The sequence below is a fragment of the Athene noctua genome, chromosome 22, assembly GCF_965140245.1.
Source record: "Athene noctua chromosome 22, bAthNoc1.hap1.1, whole genome shotgun sequence".
Classification (NCBI taxonomy): Eukaryota; Metazoa; Chordata; class Aves; order Strigiformes; family Strigidae; genus Athene; species Athene noctua.
Window position 1 is genome coordinate 2,400,156 of NC_134058.1, and position 17,010 is coordinate 2,417,165.

The 17,010-nt window shown below is 39.8% G+C and overlaps 1 protein-coding gene across 4 annotated transcripts in view; it reads left to right on the top strand.

Moving 5' to 3' along the window:
* Positions 1 to 17,010, top strand: part of CFAP74 (cilia and flagella associated protein 74) — an 89,847-nt gene that overhangs the window by 56,275 nt on the left and 16,562 nt on the right. For 3 of the 4 annotated variants that reach the window (XM_074925011.1, XM_074925014.1, XM_074925012.1), the window contains 10 exons: positions 43 to 198; positions 1,278 to 1,396; positions 4,119 to 4,185; positions 4,614 to 4,703; positions 6,600 to 6,773; positions 8,638 to 8,812; positions 10,120 to 10,232; positions 11,068 to 11,190; positions 12,319 to 12,440; positions 16,352 to 16,480. In XM_074925011.1, the coding sequence (XP_074781112.1) occupies positions 43 to 198; positions 1,278 to 1,396; positions 4,119 to 4,185; positions 4,614 to 4,703; positions 6,600 to 6,773; positions 8,638 to 8,812; positions 10,120 to 10,232; positions 11,068 to 11,190; positions 12,319 to 12,440; positions 16,352 to 16,480 (1,268 nt within the window). The remainder of the gene's footprint in view (positions 1 to 42; positions 199 to 1,277; positions 1,397 to 4,118; positions 4,186 to 4,613; positions 4,704 to 6,599; positions 6,774 to 8,637; positions 8,813 to 10,119; positions 10,233 to 11,067; positions 11,191 to 12,318; positions 12,441 to 16,351; positions 16,481 to 17,010) is intronic. The other variant, XM_074925013.1, reaches the window with a different exon arrangement.

A 17,010-nucleotide genomic window follows, 5' to 3' on the forward strand; every position in this document is an offset into this window, starting at 1 on the left:
TCACGCTTACTTACAGTCACAGCGTGTTTTACTGATTCTTAGGTATCCAAAGAAGCAATGGATGCCAAAGTGAAAAAAGACAGTTTTGAGAAAAAAATGGAGGAATACCAAACTGGAATTTTTCACAAGCAAATAGTGTCTGGTCATGAACGTAAAGGATGTCTGTTCTATAGTAAACCAAGTTGCATTCATTTCAAGGTTAGTGGCCATTCTGCACAGGATTTGTAAAGGTGTTGTATGCATCTACTGTATGCCTGTAGCCATGCCTTGATCAAAGTTCTGTTGCACTGGGAAGAAAAAAAAATAATCTTGTTGTCTTTAACGGATCTCTAGTCAAGGCTGAAACAGTACGTCCCTTTTTCTCTAGCAATCTCTTAGGTGGGTTATAATCAGATTAAATTAACTACTTAGTTTTACTACTTAGGTGTAAATTACAAAATATTTCATTTACTTAGGGGAATTTAATTACTGTCAGAGAGGTGAGCAAGTGCTGAAACACTTGTTAGACTGTGTTGCATGGTTTTTTTTAAGAAGGCAGCATAACTATGACATATATTGTTTGCATATACATTATTACTATAAAATAACACCAAGAAGTCACGCCTCCAATCCAGTTAAGATTTCAGTTTGCAAGGGCCCATCATATTGTACTGGTCATGAGGAAATTAAGCTGCAGTTTAACTCTGTATTCCAATTAACAAGTGTCCTGTGCGAACGTGTAACACTGCCTGGTTCTTCTCTGCACTTGGTGCTGGTGTGGCACATCAGACACATCTCTCAGAAACACGCTGCCAGTCAGCCTGGGCTGTGTAGTGAAGGTGCCCAGGTGCCCAGCGCATGTGGTGTTCTGGTTTTATCAGGAGCTGGGAGCCTGTGCCTTGCACAGAACCAGCAGACCTCCACTGGGAGCCGGTGGCACCTTGCTCTGCGTCCAAAAAATCTGTGTTGTCTAAACTGATAACAACTCTCACAGACCACAAATGTGATATCGAGTCTTTGACATTCACTGCAGCAAGACAGCAGCTTGGTGCATTAACTGTTCACAGACCCAGATCGTTGCCCCATCCAGGAAGCATGAGTTCTGGCTTTACAAGCTGTATGTTTTAAAAGTTCAGAGCAAGGCAATGCTTGATGGGTTTATACAATGCTCTGCACATAGGCCTGAGATCCCAGTAGGGGCTGTGAGCCCGACTTGGTAAAAATAGTTGGTTTAGTCATGACCTGTGCAAATGCTACTACCTGTAATTCACACCGCCTGATGTGTTTGGTATTCCAAGGATTTTGATGTTGGCCAAATCTACAAAAAGAAGATAGTTTTGATAAATGCATCCTACAGTGTTAATTTCTGCAGACTAGTGGGAATCAGTGAATGGCTCAAGGACTTCATCAGTGTTCAGTAAGTAGAATTAACTGTAGACTTAGTTGCTTGTTTTACCTTCGTACCACAACAGGAGATGTAACCAAATTTTGTAGCAAATTAGTTTAAATGTGAAGAAGCTGATGAAGGAATCGATCTTGAAGCAAAGAGCCTGTAAATTCAAATCCTGTGGTCTTTCCCATCAATCCTTTCATATAATCCTGATGACAGGTGACATAACAAAGTACCCTCCAGTTGGGAGAGATTGCAAATTAATCACAGTTTAACTATATTGATAATTATATTTGACTGTTTATAAATAAACAAGTGGAAGTATCCCCAAATTGTTTTTTTAGAATAATTTAGAGACTAGCTTTTTCTGGAGATATTCCAAGCCTTATAAAATAGAAAATACTACTTTTCACAACTTGCCAGTATCTAAAAAATGAAGTCAAGAAGGTAATATATTTGTTCGAAACTGTGAAATTAAAAAAAAAATTGATTGTAGTTTAGCCTTAAAGTGAAAAAATACTAAAGTTCTTGTTTGTGTGTAAGTGAAACTTATTGACAAATAGGAGACATGAGAGCAAATTCATCTGGTTTACATAAAAAGCGAAGGTTTCACCTCTTACAGCTGACTGACCTGAAGAAACCATTTCTGTGAGTGTTGAATCATACCCCGGCAAAATAAACAGGTTGTATTGCCACAGAAACTGTTTTCATACTCCAGAGATCGTTTTAAAGCTCCCTACCCACTGCCCCTCCGTAGTGATAGATTGCTCTTGGAATTTCTAGCTAGCTTGGTAAGAAAAATCACAGGGCATAGGCAAGCCATTCCTTGCCCACTTCATCCCTGTGAGAGTTCCCTGGGATGTGAAGGCAGGGCGGCTCTTGCCTGCGTGTGATCACCCGGGGCTCTGAATCCAGCTGCTGTGGAGGATCCTGGTAAGGATGTTTAGCACTTCAGTCACAGACTGATGGACATGCACAACTGGCCACCAGGCAGCAGAGCACTTGTGCTTTTAAACTTGCTCCAGTGCTCGGCCGAGTATGAATGGCATTACTGGCTAGTTTTGAAATCATGTATATGGATTTGATTTTGACCCATTGTAAAAATACTTGTTTAATTTCTATTACAAAGTCTGAAGCTACTAATCTGACAAAATTTTTCCTACTCTCGGAGTGATTTTTTTTTTTTTTTCTCATTTAGTATGTTGGACAATTACATATTTTAAATCAGCACCTCTGATTTGTGACCAAAACTGAAACAACCCTTTCTGAAAGACCTGAGTCTTTCCTTGAAATAATTGTCTTTTAAAGTACTCCCTAAACACACATTAAACACCAAGAATTGTGAATAGGCTGAGTCAATGATTTTTTGATGTCTGATGAATTCAATTTTTTTTCAAATAAATTGGTTGCCCATACATTGGCCAGATAGATAGCTAGCAAAAATAATCTATAGATCTTATTATCCATTGTTATATTATTAATTTGAGCAGGACAGATCAGATTTGTAGACACTGATTTTATGCTGTATAATGCTTATCTCAAGTAGAACCAGACATAAACTGTTTGTTCCAAAATAGTTTTCCCAAGTATTTTGAAAATCCCCAGTCCATCTAAACTGTGGTAGTGTCAGCTGTCCTCTGAATCTCTTGCACAGGTAGTTATGGACGTAATGCTTGAGAACTGTTATCAGTGACAGATGCTGTATTTGACAATAAAAAGCTATGTTCTAATGGTTAAAATGAGCATTATTACATCTGTCTGCAATGGGAGTCTGCTCTCATCAGAGTGGTTCTGTGTGTTGGGCAAAATATTAATATTTTATCAAGGTGACATTTGAAATAGAAGGAGCTATTCCTTCAAGTCTTTCTCAGGAGAAGCTGCCAGTGATCTGTTCTGAAGGTCAATATACAGGTGCTTATTTCCCTATTCACATTTCAAACTCCTGAATTCGAAACAGCGCTTCCCTTTTCTGTTTGAAAACGTTTTATCTTGCTTTTGTTTTGATAAAATTGTGATCGGCCTGTGCGTTCTGTGTTTGTGTATGGCCCAGTTTGCTTAGGTATTCCCATGGCTGACACCATGTAGCTGTCCATTTTATCTGGCTTCCCTTCTGGCCCTGCCAGGCTGACCAGGTCTCCTGCAGTGCCTTCATCTCATTTAGAGTGCAGCTGTGAGATTTCTTGTCTTCCGATGGGCATTTTGTTTGCATCGTGGAGACCATGAAACGAGGCACAGAAATGAGTGGCAGTTTCTCTTCAAGATAATTTTGATAGAGTTTGCAGCAAGCAGCACATTCTCCAGTCGTCTGCATTCACCTTCATTGTTTTACCTCTTCGTTTCCCACTTGGGCAGGGCAGATGTTACGTTTTGAGCAACACTCAAAATGGAGACAGGGAGAAGACTGCTTCCTCGTCGTGAGAACAGGCGACTGGGCCACCCTGCTCTTGATGCTATTGTGCCCCAGCTTCACCTGTTTGGCTCCAGTCTCTTTGCCTGTAGCATGAAGGCAATAATTCTTGCCTTTTAAAAGCACTTTAAGACTTTGAGTAAAACCTCCATAAAGAATCACCCTTTGTAGTTTTAAAATTACAACAGGTTTCTGTAGCTTTTCATTCATCTGTCACTCATTCTGATTTTTCTAAGTAATCCAAGTAGGGGAAAGAAAAAAATCTGCCACTGTTACCACAATAGGAGCTGGATGTTTCATACATAGCCTTAATTTGGAGTTTTATGTTGATTATTTCCATAGGTTTGTCCCTCCTGGCAAAATGCCTGCTGGAATGTCCTGTGAAATCCTGGTAACATTTAAGCCAATGGTAAGTACATCTGAGTGCTAAGTTACACAATGATGAGAATCCTAGTATAATCCGCTAGTCTGATTAAAAACATCATTAATGTAATTTCCTAACTGTTAGCAAGGAAACAAACTGCATTTCTAGAAAAGGTACTGTGGTACTGTGTGCAGGTTCAAGCTCTGTTAAATTGTAGTGAGATGTTTTAAGGGTGCACTTTAGAAAGATTCCTGTCACTAAGTATTCTTGGAATATGTCTCGAAATTTGCTCCAAACAAAAAGATTTTTAATATTGCATAGCTAAAGTTAGCCAGGCAGTTACCAAAGGCTGTTTTAAAGTTGGAAATGTAAAATCTATAGAGCTACATTTTAAAATGTTATTCAAAGAATGAGTGAAAATATTTTTCATCACACTACATAGACTAAATCTTTGCGAATTACTTGTTTTCTAGATAAATGAAAATCTGGAAGGAGAAGTCATGTTTATGGCACAGACAGGTTCTTTCTCTGTTCCACTGAAATGTACAGTCAAGAGATGCATTGTAAGTGACTTTTTTATGTTCAGGGTCAGTATAACAGTGGTGGAAAATGTGAGATAGGATTAACATGGAAAATATTTAGCAAGAAGTATTTATTACTTTCTTTTTTTTCCTTCTAAATGGAGAGTCTCTTTCCAGAAAATTATTCATTCCTTAGCTTCCTGGATTACACTGAGATTTATACCACATTATCTTAATGGATTTACTTAACCATGAGCTGTAACTTTAACTTTAGAGTGGAATTAACTGAAGTAGTTCTGGATAGAAATCAATGACACAGTGTTACATTGTGAATGGAGGGAAGAGAAATGGTGGCTGGAAATGAACTATATTTTCTTCTTGTAATTTTTGGAAATCCCATCCCAGACCTGCAGTAGTTCATTCTTTAATTTTCTTTGTAGACAAAATATCACAATATCTTTCTATCCTTTCAGGCATTTATAAACAGCACGTAACCTCTTCTTTCTTTCAGCATCTCAAAATCTTTTGAGAATTCTGTATCAAATTTTAACCAAAGAACACAGTTTTGTTACTATTAAAAGATGAAACTACAGGCAGCACTAACTTTTTTAGGTATCTTCACTTCCCATGAGTTAATTTGAAGAAAGTATTTGATAAAAACTTGGTTTCTAAATTACTTCCTTCATAGCTAAGAGCACCTTTGGCTTTACAGGGCAAAAGAAATTACAGATGAGAACATATAATGCTAGAGGAAAAAGATTATGCAAGGAGACACCCCATATCACAATAAGACTGGCATTGCAAAATTTGGGATATACTGGAAATACGGTTAGAAAAAATTAAAAGATCATTCTAAAAAAGACTTCAGACGTATGAATGTCTTCCTGGAGTTCGCAGTATTACGTTTTGAGTAAATCGTATGAATAAGATTGCATGTAAAGTTTTTTTACTGGATTGCACATTGAAACTTTTGGGCACAGGGAAATGAATCAAGAATAATCTGTTACACAGAGAATAGAAGAGGAAGAAAGTGAAAGGTAGTGCACTATAATTATTACATTAGCAATCTAGCAAGTGGTTTTAAGGATGTTCTTAATTTTAAGCACTTGTAGGAAGCTAGAATGGTACCACATCATTGCCTGCTGAAATCTGACTGGGGATAGGATTGTCTGTGGTTTTCAGTCAGAGGACCTTAAAGATGAGAAGGCGCAGTGCAGTAGAAAGCCAGCACGTTCTTCTTTGATCAAAGGAGTAATTTCCTTCACCTAGAGAATTCATACCATCATTCTGTGCTAATTATGCACAGGAACTCCTATTCATTATGCCCTGAGAGTGGGAAGAGTTCAGCTGTAAGCAGGATACTAGCAAGCAACCAAGTTGTCTTTGTCTTTTTGATGCTTGAACTTGATTTGCAAGTTATCATATACCCAGTTACAAAATCATTCAAAATCTATATGAAGTAGTGTATTACTTTTTAAACTGGTTATAAACCATGGCAGCTCAAAGAAATAAGACAGGATGTGTTATAAACTCGTATGTAATATGTCACAATATGATGTTAAATGCTGCTTGTGTCTCAGCTTGAATGCTGATAAAACCACTTTACTGTAACACGAGAGCAATAATGTTGAATTGGTATGGAAACGTTACCCACTTCCAGAGTAAATTCCTGAAGACTTAACGCAAGCTGCTACTATGAACAGAATTTCACCCCTTTTTTCCATTGTCATATAGTGGACTGAAAAGGAAGTGGCTCAGTTGAACAAGAGTTGGCTTCTACAAAAAGGCAGGATACCCACAGTTCATGTTGTTATTTGATACCATCTTTGAAATGATAATAAGGACTTTAAAGTCCTATTCTTGAAAAGGTGGCTGCTCATTCAATTGACATTACTGACTATCTAGGACAGTAGTAATTAACGGTATATCTTCTCACAGCTGGCACTAGATAAAGAGCTCATTGACTTTGGCAGCCATGTGGTGGGAGAGACAATTTCACGGACCATCAACCTGACAAACAGTGGAGCTCTGGGAACAAGATTCAGAGTTCAGACGTCAGTGGGTGACAGTAGTACACACAGAGCAACAGCAAAATCTTCTCCTGGAAGAATGGTAGGTTCAGAAGCATTTTCCTAAACTGATAGAAACATTCTGCTTTGCAAAGTGTGGTAGAGCCGTACAGAATCCTAGAACAGCTCAGGTTGGAAGGGACTTCAGAAGATCATCTGGTCCAACCTTTAGCAGTTTACGTTTGGTTTGGCATATCTTAATGTAATCTGTTAGACCCCCAAATACCACCAGACAAATTCAAAACCAATTATTTGGGGATGGAGGGAAACCAATAATGATAACTTTTTTTTGAACATTTTTAGTCATTTATGTCATGATTCCTGTTTTTTCCACATCCATGAAAATTAGGAAAAAATACTTCAGTTAAAAGAGGAGATTCTGACAGAGTCATTTTCAATCCCAGCTGCTGGACTTCAGAAAAAGGCCCACTGTTGAAAAACTAGTAATAAATTAATGAGAATTGGGAGTGCTAGCCTGTGATCTTCCTTTAACAATTCAGAGCTGTTCGTTTCAATTTCGTATCAAAGAAGGACAGTCACAGTTATTGACATGCTGTTGTTACAAGGGAAGAAGTTGTCTTAGTCAAACTAAGAATTACATCAAGGGCTGTTGCCTGAAAACTATATAATAAATAGTGTTAAAAGAATTGAAGGAAGATCTCTGAGATCAGTAGTGGAACAAATGCAAATGTCTGTGATATTGTGTCCTGTGGAATGTCCTGGAACGAAGCAGAGACTGTCAAAACGTACCAAAGCTCAGACACTTGGTGCAGAACTGACAAAATGTCTGGTGTTAGACCTGAGAGTGATTGCTCCTACAGCTGCCAGTTTTAAAGTTGACAGAAAACTGAGGAATCCTAACAGCTGTGCTCCTCCATGTAGCAGATAATTTAAAGTGAAAAACACTTCCAAAGCAAGCAAGTGTACGATCATCTTCACATGTCATCACTGGGGGGCAGAGTTTTGAGAAGATTGAACAGCTTAAGTCTGAAGACTTACTTACTCCTTTTCTAAAGAAATTGTGGATTTTATTCTTAAAGTGGGAAATCTTCCAATTAAAAAAAAAACCTACAACAGAATAAAACAAAATCAAGCAACCACTCACTATGGTAGGAACTTGTGCTTTGTAGTTCCTGTGTTGCAGAATATCATTACCGTGAATGTTCCTTTTTCCTCGAGTGTTGCACTGGCAGTACCCATAAATGAGTAGATTTCAGAGGTCCTTGACCAGAGAGAACATCACTACTAGGTTGCACACCTTTGTTATGAAGTGCCTACACATTCTTGTAAACACAGTGCAGATACTTCATCTTTGTTCCATCAGTGCAGTCTTTAATTTCTTTGTTGAAGAGCAGTTGGCTCAGATGGTTTTCAAAATTCTCTTCTTGATAAAAGGGCTGACCTCTCTTTTGGAATGCTACGTTCAGTCATGTACAAGTGAAACTGCTGAGCTGTTTGCTGTGGTTTTCACCTCTCATCCTATCTTTACAATAAAAGTGTGGTTCAGACAAAGAATTTGTGAAATAACACCATCTGTATCCACGGTTTTCCTTCTGTATTCTGTCTTTTGTAGGTCTGGAATAAACAGAAGCTAGTTTTAGCAGACTTAGTTTTGACATAGAAGTGCCCGTGTTTCCCTTAGTAAAATGTGAGTTCTGTTAATGGTAAAATAACTGACACTATATTGTATTGCTCTCATTACATTATTTACCTGGTTTGGGCAAAACTGAAATCTGTTCCTTGATAAACGTCTAGTAGAACGTGCAGGTTTAGAAAGTGCAACACATTTCTCCACTCGAAACAGCCGCAAGGAAACACAAGTCTGATTTGTGACTGCTTGATAAAATTAGAGCTGGTGCAAGTTAGATGCAGTCACAGTAAAAAACATTTTTTCTGTTTTCTAATAGGTTACTCCCCGTTTGAGTGACCGTGCCCCTGAAAAGAAAGTCAGCGATAGTCCTGTGACATCTGTGGTTGAAAAGAAGGAACAAATTTGTCCTGACCACAGGGAAGAAGTGACCTGCTGTGTGGCCCAGGTGGAGCAGCAGAGGATGGAGACAAGCCCCAGTGGCAGTTCCACAGGTAAGAGGACTATTTTAGAAAACTGGCACTGCAGTCTCCCAGGCCAAGCACTATCCATTTAGAGAGTTTCCTGTAATGAACTGTGGAATTTCAGTTTGCGAAGTTACTCAGTAAATTAAGTAGTTCATCATTCTAGTAGTAATGTTCTATTTCTTTGTATGCTGCCTCACAAAAAATTACTAAAAATAATGTACTGACACCATTATATCAAAAGCAGCAGAGAATCTCACTTCTCACTAACGATCAACAATTCAGTCTCAGAAGAATAGAAAAACCAACTAGCTTACAGAAACTGCAAAATTGTTATCATCGTTCTTGTCTCAGCAACTGAATACCCACTTCTCAGAATAGAAATCCACATGACAGGTTTATTTTTACAGTCTGTAATTCTAGGAACAAGGAAGCAGAAAGATGAACCTTCTCAGACATTTTCCATCCCATTCCTAATGTTTACTATGTTCTTAATAAAATCCAGTCTCATTGAAGAAAGACTTTCTTCATTTTTTTATTATCTGTATTCTTTAACAGTTCTTCTGGATGTTGATTATTCCAACTGCAGGAAACTAAAAGTTCCATGATATGGATTATGTGGATGGTTTTTCTGTTTAAATCTGGGATCTGTATTGTGAAATGGAGTTATTCCATAAATCATGGTGTAGGTGTCTTCCCAGAACACATACCTTTAAAAAAAAAAAATAAAATTAATTTCTCTTGCTTTGGCGCATTAACATATCTCATGATGCTTTGCTCTTTTTCCTGGTTAATGTGAAGCCTTTGGTGGCCAGTCGCTTAGTGCCACACAGTCCAGAGTTAGCTTTGTCTCTCTCGTGATGGCACTTCAAAGTCCTGGTGGGAGACTCTTTAATTACAAGGTACTTATTATTGCAGTTGGTTTGAAATTTAAGTGAAGCAGCACTTCCACTTGCTTTGCAAGGTCCTCCTGACGGCTTTGCTTTGTCCCACTGCAATTGTTCTTAAAGCCCAGTTCACGCTTTCGGCTGAATTTGCATCCCTTGATGTAACAATCTTTACTGTTATATATATTTATCCTACTGAAACACTAGTATTGTTATTCTGTAGTGGAAAGCTCAGGTGCCCAAGGTAGACTTAGACAAAGGGCAGAGTTGTACAGCCAAACAGAAATTTCCTGCTAGACATTTCTATTTCCCTATCAGAGGTACACGAGTGGATTTGCAATATTGACCAAAATCAATACACTTCTCTGTTTGATATTTTTGTTGAGTGAACAGATGCACAAATCCAGCATTTTGTGGGGTTTTGTTTGGTTGGTTGTTTTTTTTCCACAGAACAACTTGGTCAAGATGTCTTAAATTCCAGAACAGATCCAGACACAGACAATGCACATCATTTAGTGGAACTTTCTCCTGAAGAAACACCAGTTGAAATGATGCTTGGAAAGGTAACAAATATCCTGAGATACAGACCAGATTTTCACTAGTCTAAGCCTACATCAGATATATTGCTTTGGCTCTGGTGGGAAATGCTTAAGCACATGCTGAATTTCAAGCACACTGGCCTTCACTCTACCACAACTAATTCTTAAAATGAAATCTCATTACACCTTTGCCCTTTCTTTTGATCTATGAAGACTTATTTGAGCTGAAAGATTCTATATATATTTACATTCCCCATAATTTAATTTTTAAAATTTTTTTCCCAAATGTTTTTCTGCTGTGTTGTTTTGTGGTTAGACAAAGTCTAGGGACAACACAAAAGATGGGTTAGGAAGAATGTTTGGGCAAACTTGAGCCCTATTAACAAATCTGGGTATGAGAGTCCAGACACGAGTTCACACTAGGATCTACAGCCTCTGCCTATGTGTGCAAAAGGCTGCTGGACTTAATGCTCCAGTCAGTAGAGCAGATCTTGGAGTGGCAGCCCAAGACAGCTGCTCCGTGTTTGTTACATGTTCACCAACATATGATGGGAACACTTTGGTAAGCCACCTTACCCGGCTGTCACACGGAGTCTTGCAGTGAAAGGAGACTCGGGGAGGTTCTCACTGTGCCTGGTTGTGAAACCACATGTCTTGCCAAGTCTTTTCCCCACAATAAACCTCCTAGGGAGCTGCTGATACGGATTTTTTCCCTTGCACAGTGCATTCATTCTAGTTACAAAGAAGGTGTAGTAGAGTGTATAGTATGAGTATATACTGCTTCTCTATTTCAATACAATTTATAGCCAACTACAGCAATACAGTCATTTTCATTAAAAACATGTTCCTTCTTGTTTAGGTTACTGAGGGGGAAATTGGACCCTTCAGCTCAGTCAAACTTCAGGTCATCTTTGTCCCGGCTATCCCTGGGGATGTGCAGGCAGAGTTTGTGATCATGTTTGACAACTCAGACTGCAAACCAGTGAGTGATTTTATGCAATACTTACTTCAAAACACTGTAGAAAGAGTTTTAAATCCTCCTACTTCTGCTTTTCCCAGTAATTAAAAGAGCTCAGAATCCCACATTAGAAACAGGAGAAGGAGGCAGAGGGCAGGTGTGTTTCTGAACACGGCAAGAAATGACAGTGAGGTACCATGGGATTATGTATCCTGTGGTTTGATGGGAGGTGACTCTGTAAATCATGGCCCTTCTTTCTGATGCAGTGTGGTTATTAAACCTGTTGATTCTGTTAAAGTCCTATGCAAATAATCCTGATATTCCTGTTTTATCAGACATCATACTGGAGAATATCTAATGTCCTGGAAATGCATACGGAAGTATTCTCCTCTATTCCCAACCCACATGGTTTATTTTCTTTCTGATACATCAGAATTGGAATTCTTTAGCATGCAGTAGTGAAACTGATGCGTGAAAGCTGGAAGAGATGACAACTTTAGTTACCACTTCAGCATATTTTGATTCTACACTTTATTGGAAGCCAAATTCTGCCTGGGAACAGTTCACAGAAGCTTGCCAAAAAAATAAAGAAAAACTTCCAAGAAGCTCAGTAGGCCAGTCTTGGCTCTGCCCACAGTCTACAGATGGAGTAGTCTACAACAGGAACCACAGATGCGTAGTAAAGGCTCCTGTGGGCACCCTCTCTTTCAGGACCATTTCAGCCGAGGCTGAGCTGTGTGGTCACTGATGTCAGACCTAAGGTCCTTACAGGGAGCCCAGCACTTGCTGCCAGTGCTGTATCTTTGCTGGCTAAACAGGCTGCAGTCTCTGAGTCTCTGAACTGTGGCACACTCCCTTAAGCTAGATGTGCTTTAATGTTTCTTTTCTGTATCATGGGCACTGTGCTGTTCCTTCATGTTTGCTGCCAAAAAATCCAAACCAAATTATAATCTTTTTTTCTGCCGGGACACCATAACATCTAGGTTTTATTTCACAAATTATTTTCATAGTTTTGCCTGATTAAACAACCTGGTGCAATATGAATAATAAAATATTTTACTGTAGTTTGTAACAGAAATTCTTGCTCTGTCTAGATCAGTCAGAACTTGAGACTAACAGTAATAATTACACTCTTGATTTATGTATTAACAGCTGTGCTTTAGTGCCATTGGAGTTTCCACTGATGTGCCAGTTTGGGTGCCCAATCCCAACGTTGATTTCAAGATCTGTACGTACGACCGACTTTATCAGGATTGCATTGCCATTCGAAGCAGGTGAGTTACCCTTTATCAGCTGCCTTCCACAGCTGAATGATGAGACCTTAAGTCACTAGGTGATGTTTTGAGGTTCCATTGTGCCAGACCCATCCTGTCTTTCCAGGAGGCATTTGAGGCCTTTCAGGAGGACATCCTGATTACAAGCCCTGAGTTCCACACTGCTGTGGGAATCAGACTTGGGTGTCCTACTGACCCAGATAGCCACGAGCAGGTGTAGCTGTGAAGTATCTGGGTTAATACAAGTTTTTCGTTCCCGCAAGATTCCTGGTGTTGTGCCTGTCCAGTGGTACAACTGTAAAGTCCCTAGAGAACAGCAACCCCACAGAGTTCCATCGTGTGGAATTTGCACACTAAACATTAGGGAGATAAATGTGTCTAAAATTAAGTGCATGTTGGGTATAATGATTCAGCCAAGAAATTTTATAAAAATATTTTGTTATTAGTTATTTTACCTTTAATTAAAGTCCATGTGAGAACTTATGATCTGGAAGCCAGCCTCATGCCAACTGTTCGTTATTGAGAAGGTCAGTCACCAGTCTTGCCTGACTTGGGATGTGATGCTGGATAAATCATGTCAGTCCCTTTGCATTTACTCTAAAATGGGAAGGGGACAACTTTTCCTAACCCATATAGGCATTAAGCACTGCACTGGAGTGACAGATACCTTTTAAGTACACAGACAGTGACCAAATAGCAATTTATAGAGGAAAAAATATCTGAGTGTTTCTGTAGTCCAAGTCAGTAATTCCTGACGACCAGTTCTGGTTGCACTGTAATATAAAGGTAATATTTCAGCTGACTGGCTCCCAGAGTTTTCATGCTATGAGAGAGAGCTTGCATGAACTGTTACTCATCTTAATTGTCTTCAGGTGCTGGGTGTCTACCTGATGCAGTCACTACTGAATGCTTGTTTTAACAATTTGTGTTTCTTAGATCCTATTTAAATAGGATTGGGGTGGGGTTGTGGGAGGGTGGGGGAGAGGTTGGTTCTGTAGAAGGCATCCATTCTAAGCCTCTTACCAGAATTACAGACTGCAGAGATTCTTCACAGTTGGAAAGAAATGAGTAAAGCTGTTATCTCAGAAATTCAGCTTAGAGATATGACAAGCACAAGTTGTTATGTAAGTGATTTTACTTGGTCTAGATAACCCAGGGATAAAACTTACAAGTATCGAAGCAGAGTAACTGTCCTAATGAAAACTTAAGATTTCAAGATAGAAGCTGTCAAATTGCTCAGGGCAAAACTTCTTAACTGAGGGAAAAATCCTGCTGATCCTTTGCCAAGTTTCACTAAATTAAGAGAACTTAATATGTAGTATACTGTCCTTAGTACCTTGGCAAATCAAGTCTTTGGTTTATCACCCAATTCTCCATAGTTAGGAAAAATTGTCTTTGTTATGCAGTCATTCGGGCTGAAATTCAAAGTATTTCATGTGCAGGAATATCACGTCTCAAGTTTTTATACTGCAAAAGGAGATAGATTTCATCATTCAGTGGTGCCTGAGAAGTTTCTTCCTCTAGTAGCTACTGAAATTTTTCTGTAGCGTGGATCAGAAAGAGGATTCCTCATTGTTACATGGTACATGCCAAACCACTTCTCAAACAGAATTAATTTAAACTGCTGAAAGTAGCTATAAATTACGATCAGTCAAGAACAATTTCTTACGTTAGACTAGCAAGTAATTGTATTTTAATTGCAATAGTGAAAAACTGGGGAAAGGTAGCCTGACTGAGGTCTGGGCCTGGAACCACGCACAGACAAAGGGTCCAGAGCCCAGGACAATTATCAGACTAGCAAAGGAGTGTCCAAACTGCTGTCAACACACAACCAAAGATTATAGTTTGTTACAACAGCTTTACGTGTCAGCTGTGTACCAGCTAAAGAGTTACTACCCTGCTGTCTGTGAACTCGTGCTCAGTGCAGTGGGCCAGAGGTAAGATGACCACAGCCCAGCTGAAAAGGCTGCTCGTCTAACCCCTGCATGCCTTGGCTACTGACAACTAAAGCTCAGATCTGGTAGATGCCAAATCTTATTGGCATAACTTCTAGATTCTTTAATTAAATGGTAATTAGATACTGAAAGAATCTTGCTATTCAGGGGTATTCTTACAAATTGCTGCTCCAATCCCTAACTATAGATACTGGGGGGGGAAAAAAGTTATCTAAAACTTGTAGCAAGAGAATTCTTTAGATTTTGGGGGTAAAATCTGACCCAGACCCGAGGGAGATGATGTGTTAGAGTAACTTTTTGTTCAGCACCAGTTCACACAAACACCTGACAGAAGCAGAGCAGAAAGAACTTGCCTGCATCTTGCTGCTGCTGCAGTCTATGACGTTGTAGTCTATAACATAAGGAGAAGATCAAGTTCTCAAGTAAGACAGCTCTGGCACTTAAGTGCCCCAGCAAGCTCTGTAGAATTGCACAAGGTTAGTTAATACTGGTTTTGTTTTGTTTTTTTTTCTGGTCACATGGAATACGCTAATCAGAAAGCATAAATAATCAGCATAAAAGGTGAAAGTGTCTTATCAGAATCCTGTGCAATATAAATCACTTTGAAAAGCAATTTCTTGGCAGGTTATAATCTGCACTGATTTAATGAAGTAGTATATAGTTCTCTTAGACTGTCAACAGTCAGAAATCATTCCGGGCTCCCAGTGCCACATGCTATAGCTGTTGATTTAGAGCAGACCATCTGGACTGACAGCTTGTAAACCAGTCCAAGAGAAGGAAGATGACAAGCTGAAATATTTGTAATTTGCTTGGCAATTTTGCACTTCGGCATAAAACTCCAAAGCAGGTTATGGTCTGTGGCTATCGCTGCATTATAATATGGCCAGAATTCAGCAGACAGGGAGATGTTTCCTAGCTCCCAGTACGCCGTTCGTGGGGCAAACTGATCACAGGTTTTGGCAGAGGAACTGGCAGTACCAGCTTAGCCACACTGTGACTGCTAGCCCTGTGGAGACTCAGAGGAGAAGTTACAAGAGATCGGTGAATTCAGGCCTATGGAAAAGAAGTCACCACGGTTTTGGGGAGAAAACCCCAAAGCAGCAGTGCTCTCAGTGCATTTCTGGCTTAAGACATCGCTCCCCTTCTGAGTTTGAGGTGTTTGCCTGCCTGTGCAGGCTTAACTTTTGGTACTGAAGGTTTTGAGATAATTATGATGATAATGAGGATGAATGGAGTTCACAGAGTGGATACACGTTGATGTTTTAGGTGTATTATGCTCTTTCAGGTTCATTCTGTTGATTCTCCTGGCTAGGGGCTGGGTCATTAAGTCCTTATCAGCCACTTAAGCAGCACCCAGGTATCCTTGGCCCCACTTAGGTGTCACTGGTCCTCGTTCTGTTTCTCAAACAGAATAACAGGTTTTTATGTGTTGCACCCCACCCACCACTAGTTGTTACATAACCTAGAGCCAGCAGTACAAGACAACTACTCCTTTTCCATCTTGAGTGGGTTCTGTGCTGCAGCTAGGACCAATTAGGTGTCTTGAACGTTACGTGAGTCATTCCTGTTGATTCGCATAGAAGGAATGGATGTTAGGAGCAAAGAATTCCCTGATATTTCGCAATAATTTACCTTTGACTTTCCCCTGACCTGAGTTACCACTGCGCAGTGCTTTGATAATGATGCTCTGATCTGCTGTGTATTTGCTTGAAATACAGCTCAATTTACCTAAAGTACTTCCAAAATCTCGTTTTCTATACTTAAAAGAATACAACTGTGATTTTGCTGTAGCAGTTTTACGTGCCCATCACTTTTAAAGGAAGCTTGGAATTGTTACAATCATAATGTAGAGATGCAAGTTTGGGGACCGGGGTGCCAAACTCCAAGAGCAAATGTTGCTGAGGTGGCAGCACGGGCAGCCTTAAAGCCACCTCAGCATGTCTGATCTGCTTGCAGAGCAAAAACCACGCTGCGTTTGAAGTTTGAAGTATGCAAAGAATTAAGCAAGCACATGGAGCTGCTTCCAAAGGCAGGCTACATCCAAGCTCAGTCATCCTTCAGCTTGCAACTCAAGTTCCTGCCCAGGTAAGCTGACAACATTCATCTTTCCAGTTTTTAAGACAATATCTGTAGGAAGCAACTCAGGGTTTTGTAGCAGGCTGGACTCCACGCTGCTGGTGTCAGTGCAGTCTCCCCCCTCTCTCCCCTTGAAGAGCTGCCAAGTGCTCAAGGAGGAAATGAGCTTGGATCCCATACCTGTGAGGAAATGCTTTTCCTGTGGTGACAGCAGCAGTGTGGAAATCTTAGCAGTTGCAGTCCTGGTAGGCTGCCCCCGTTTCTGTGGGGAAGCTATTCTTATGCAACAGAGGGGTCATCTGGGCAGGTGGCTGCTTCATGGATCACTGATTAAATAATTTCTGGACAAGAACTCCTGTGCTTGCTAATTAAGGTAAGAATGGTTGGGCTTCCTGTTCGTATCCCTCCTACCCACGTACCTTTTTCTCCAAAACATGAATGTCTTGCTCTTGAATTTCATGTGGCGTTTTATATAACGTTCTCTAAGCTGCTAATAGCCTTACCCCAGCAAGTTTCTCTTCTGCATTTGATGATACGTC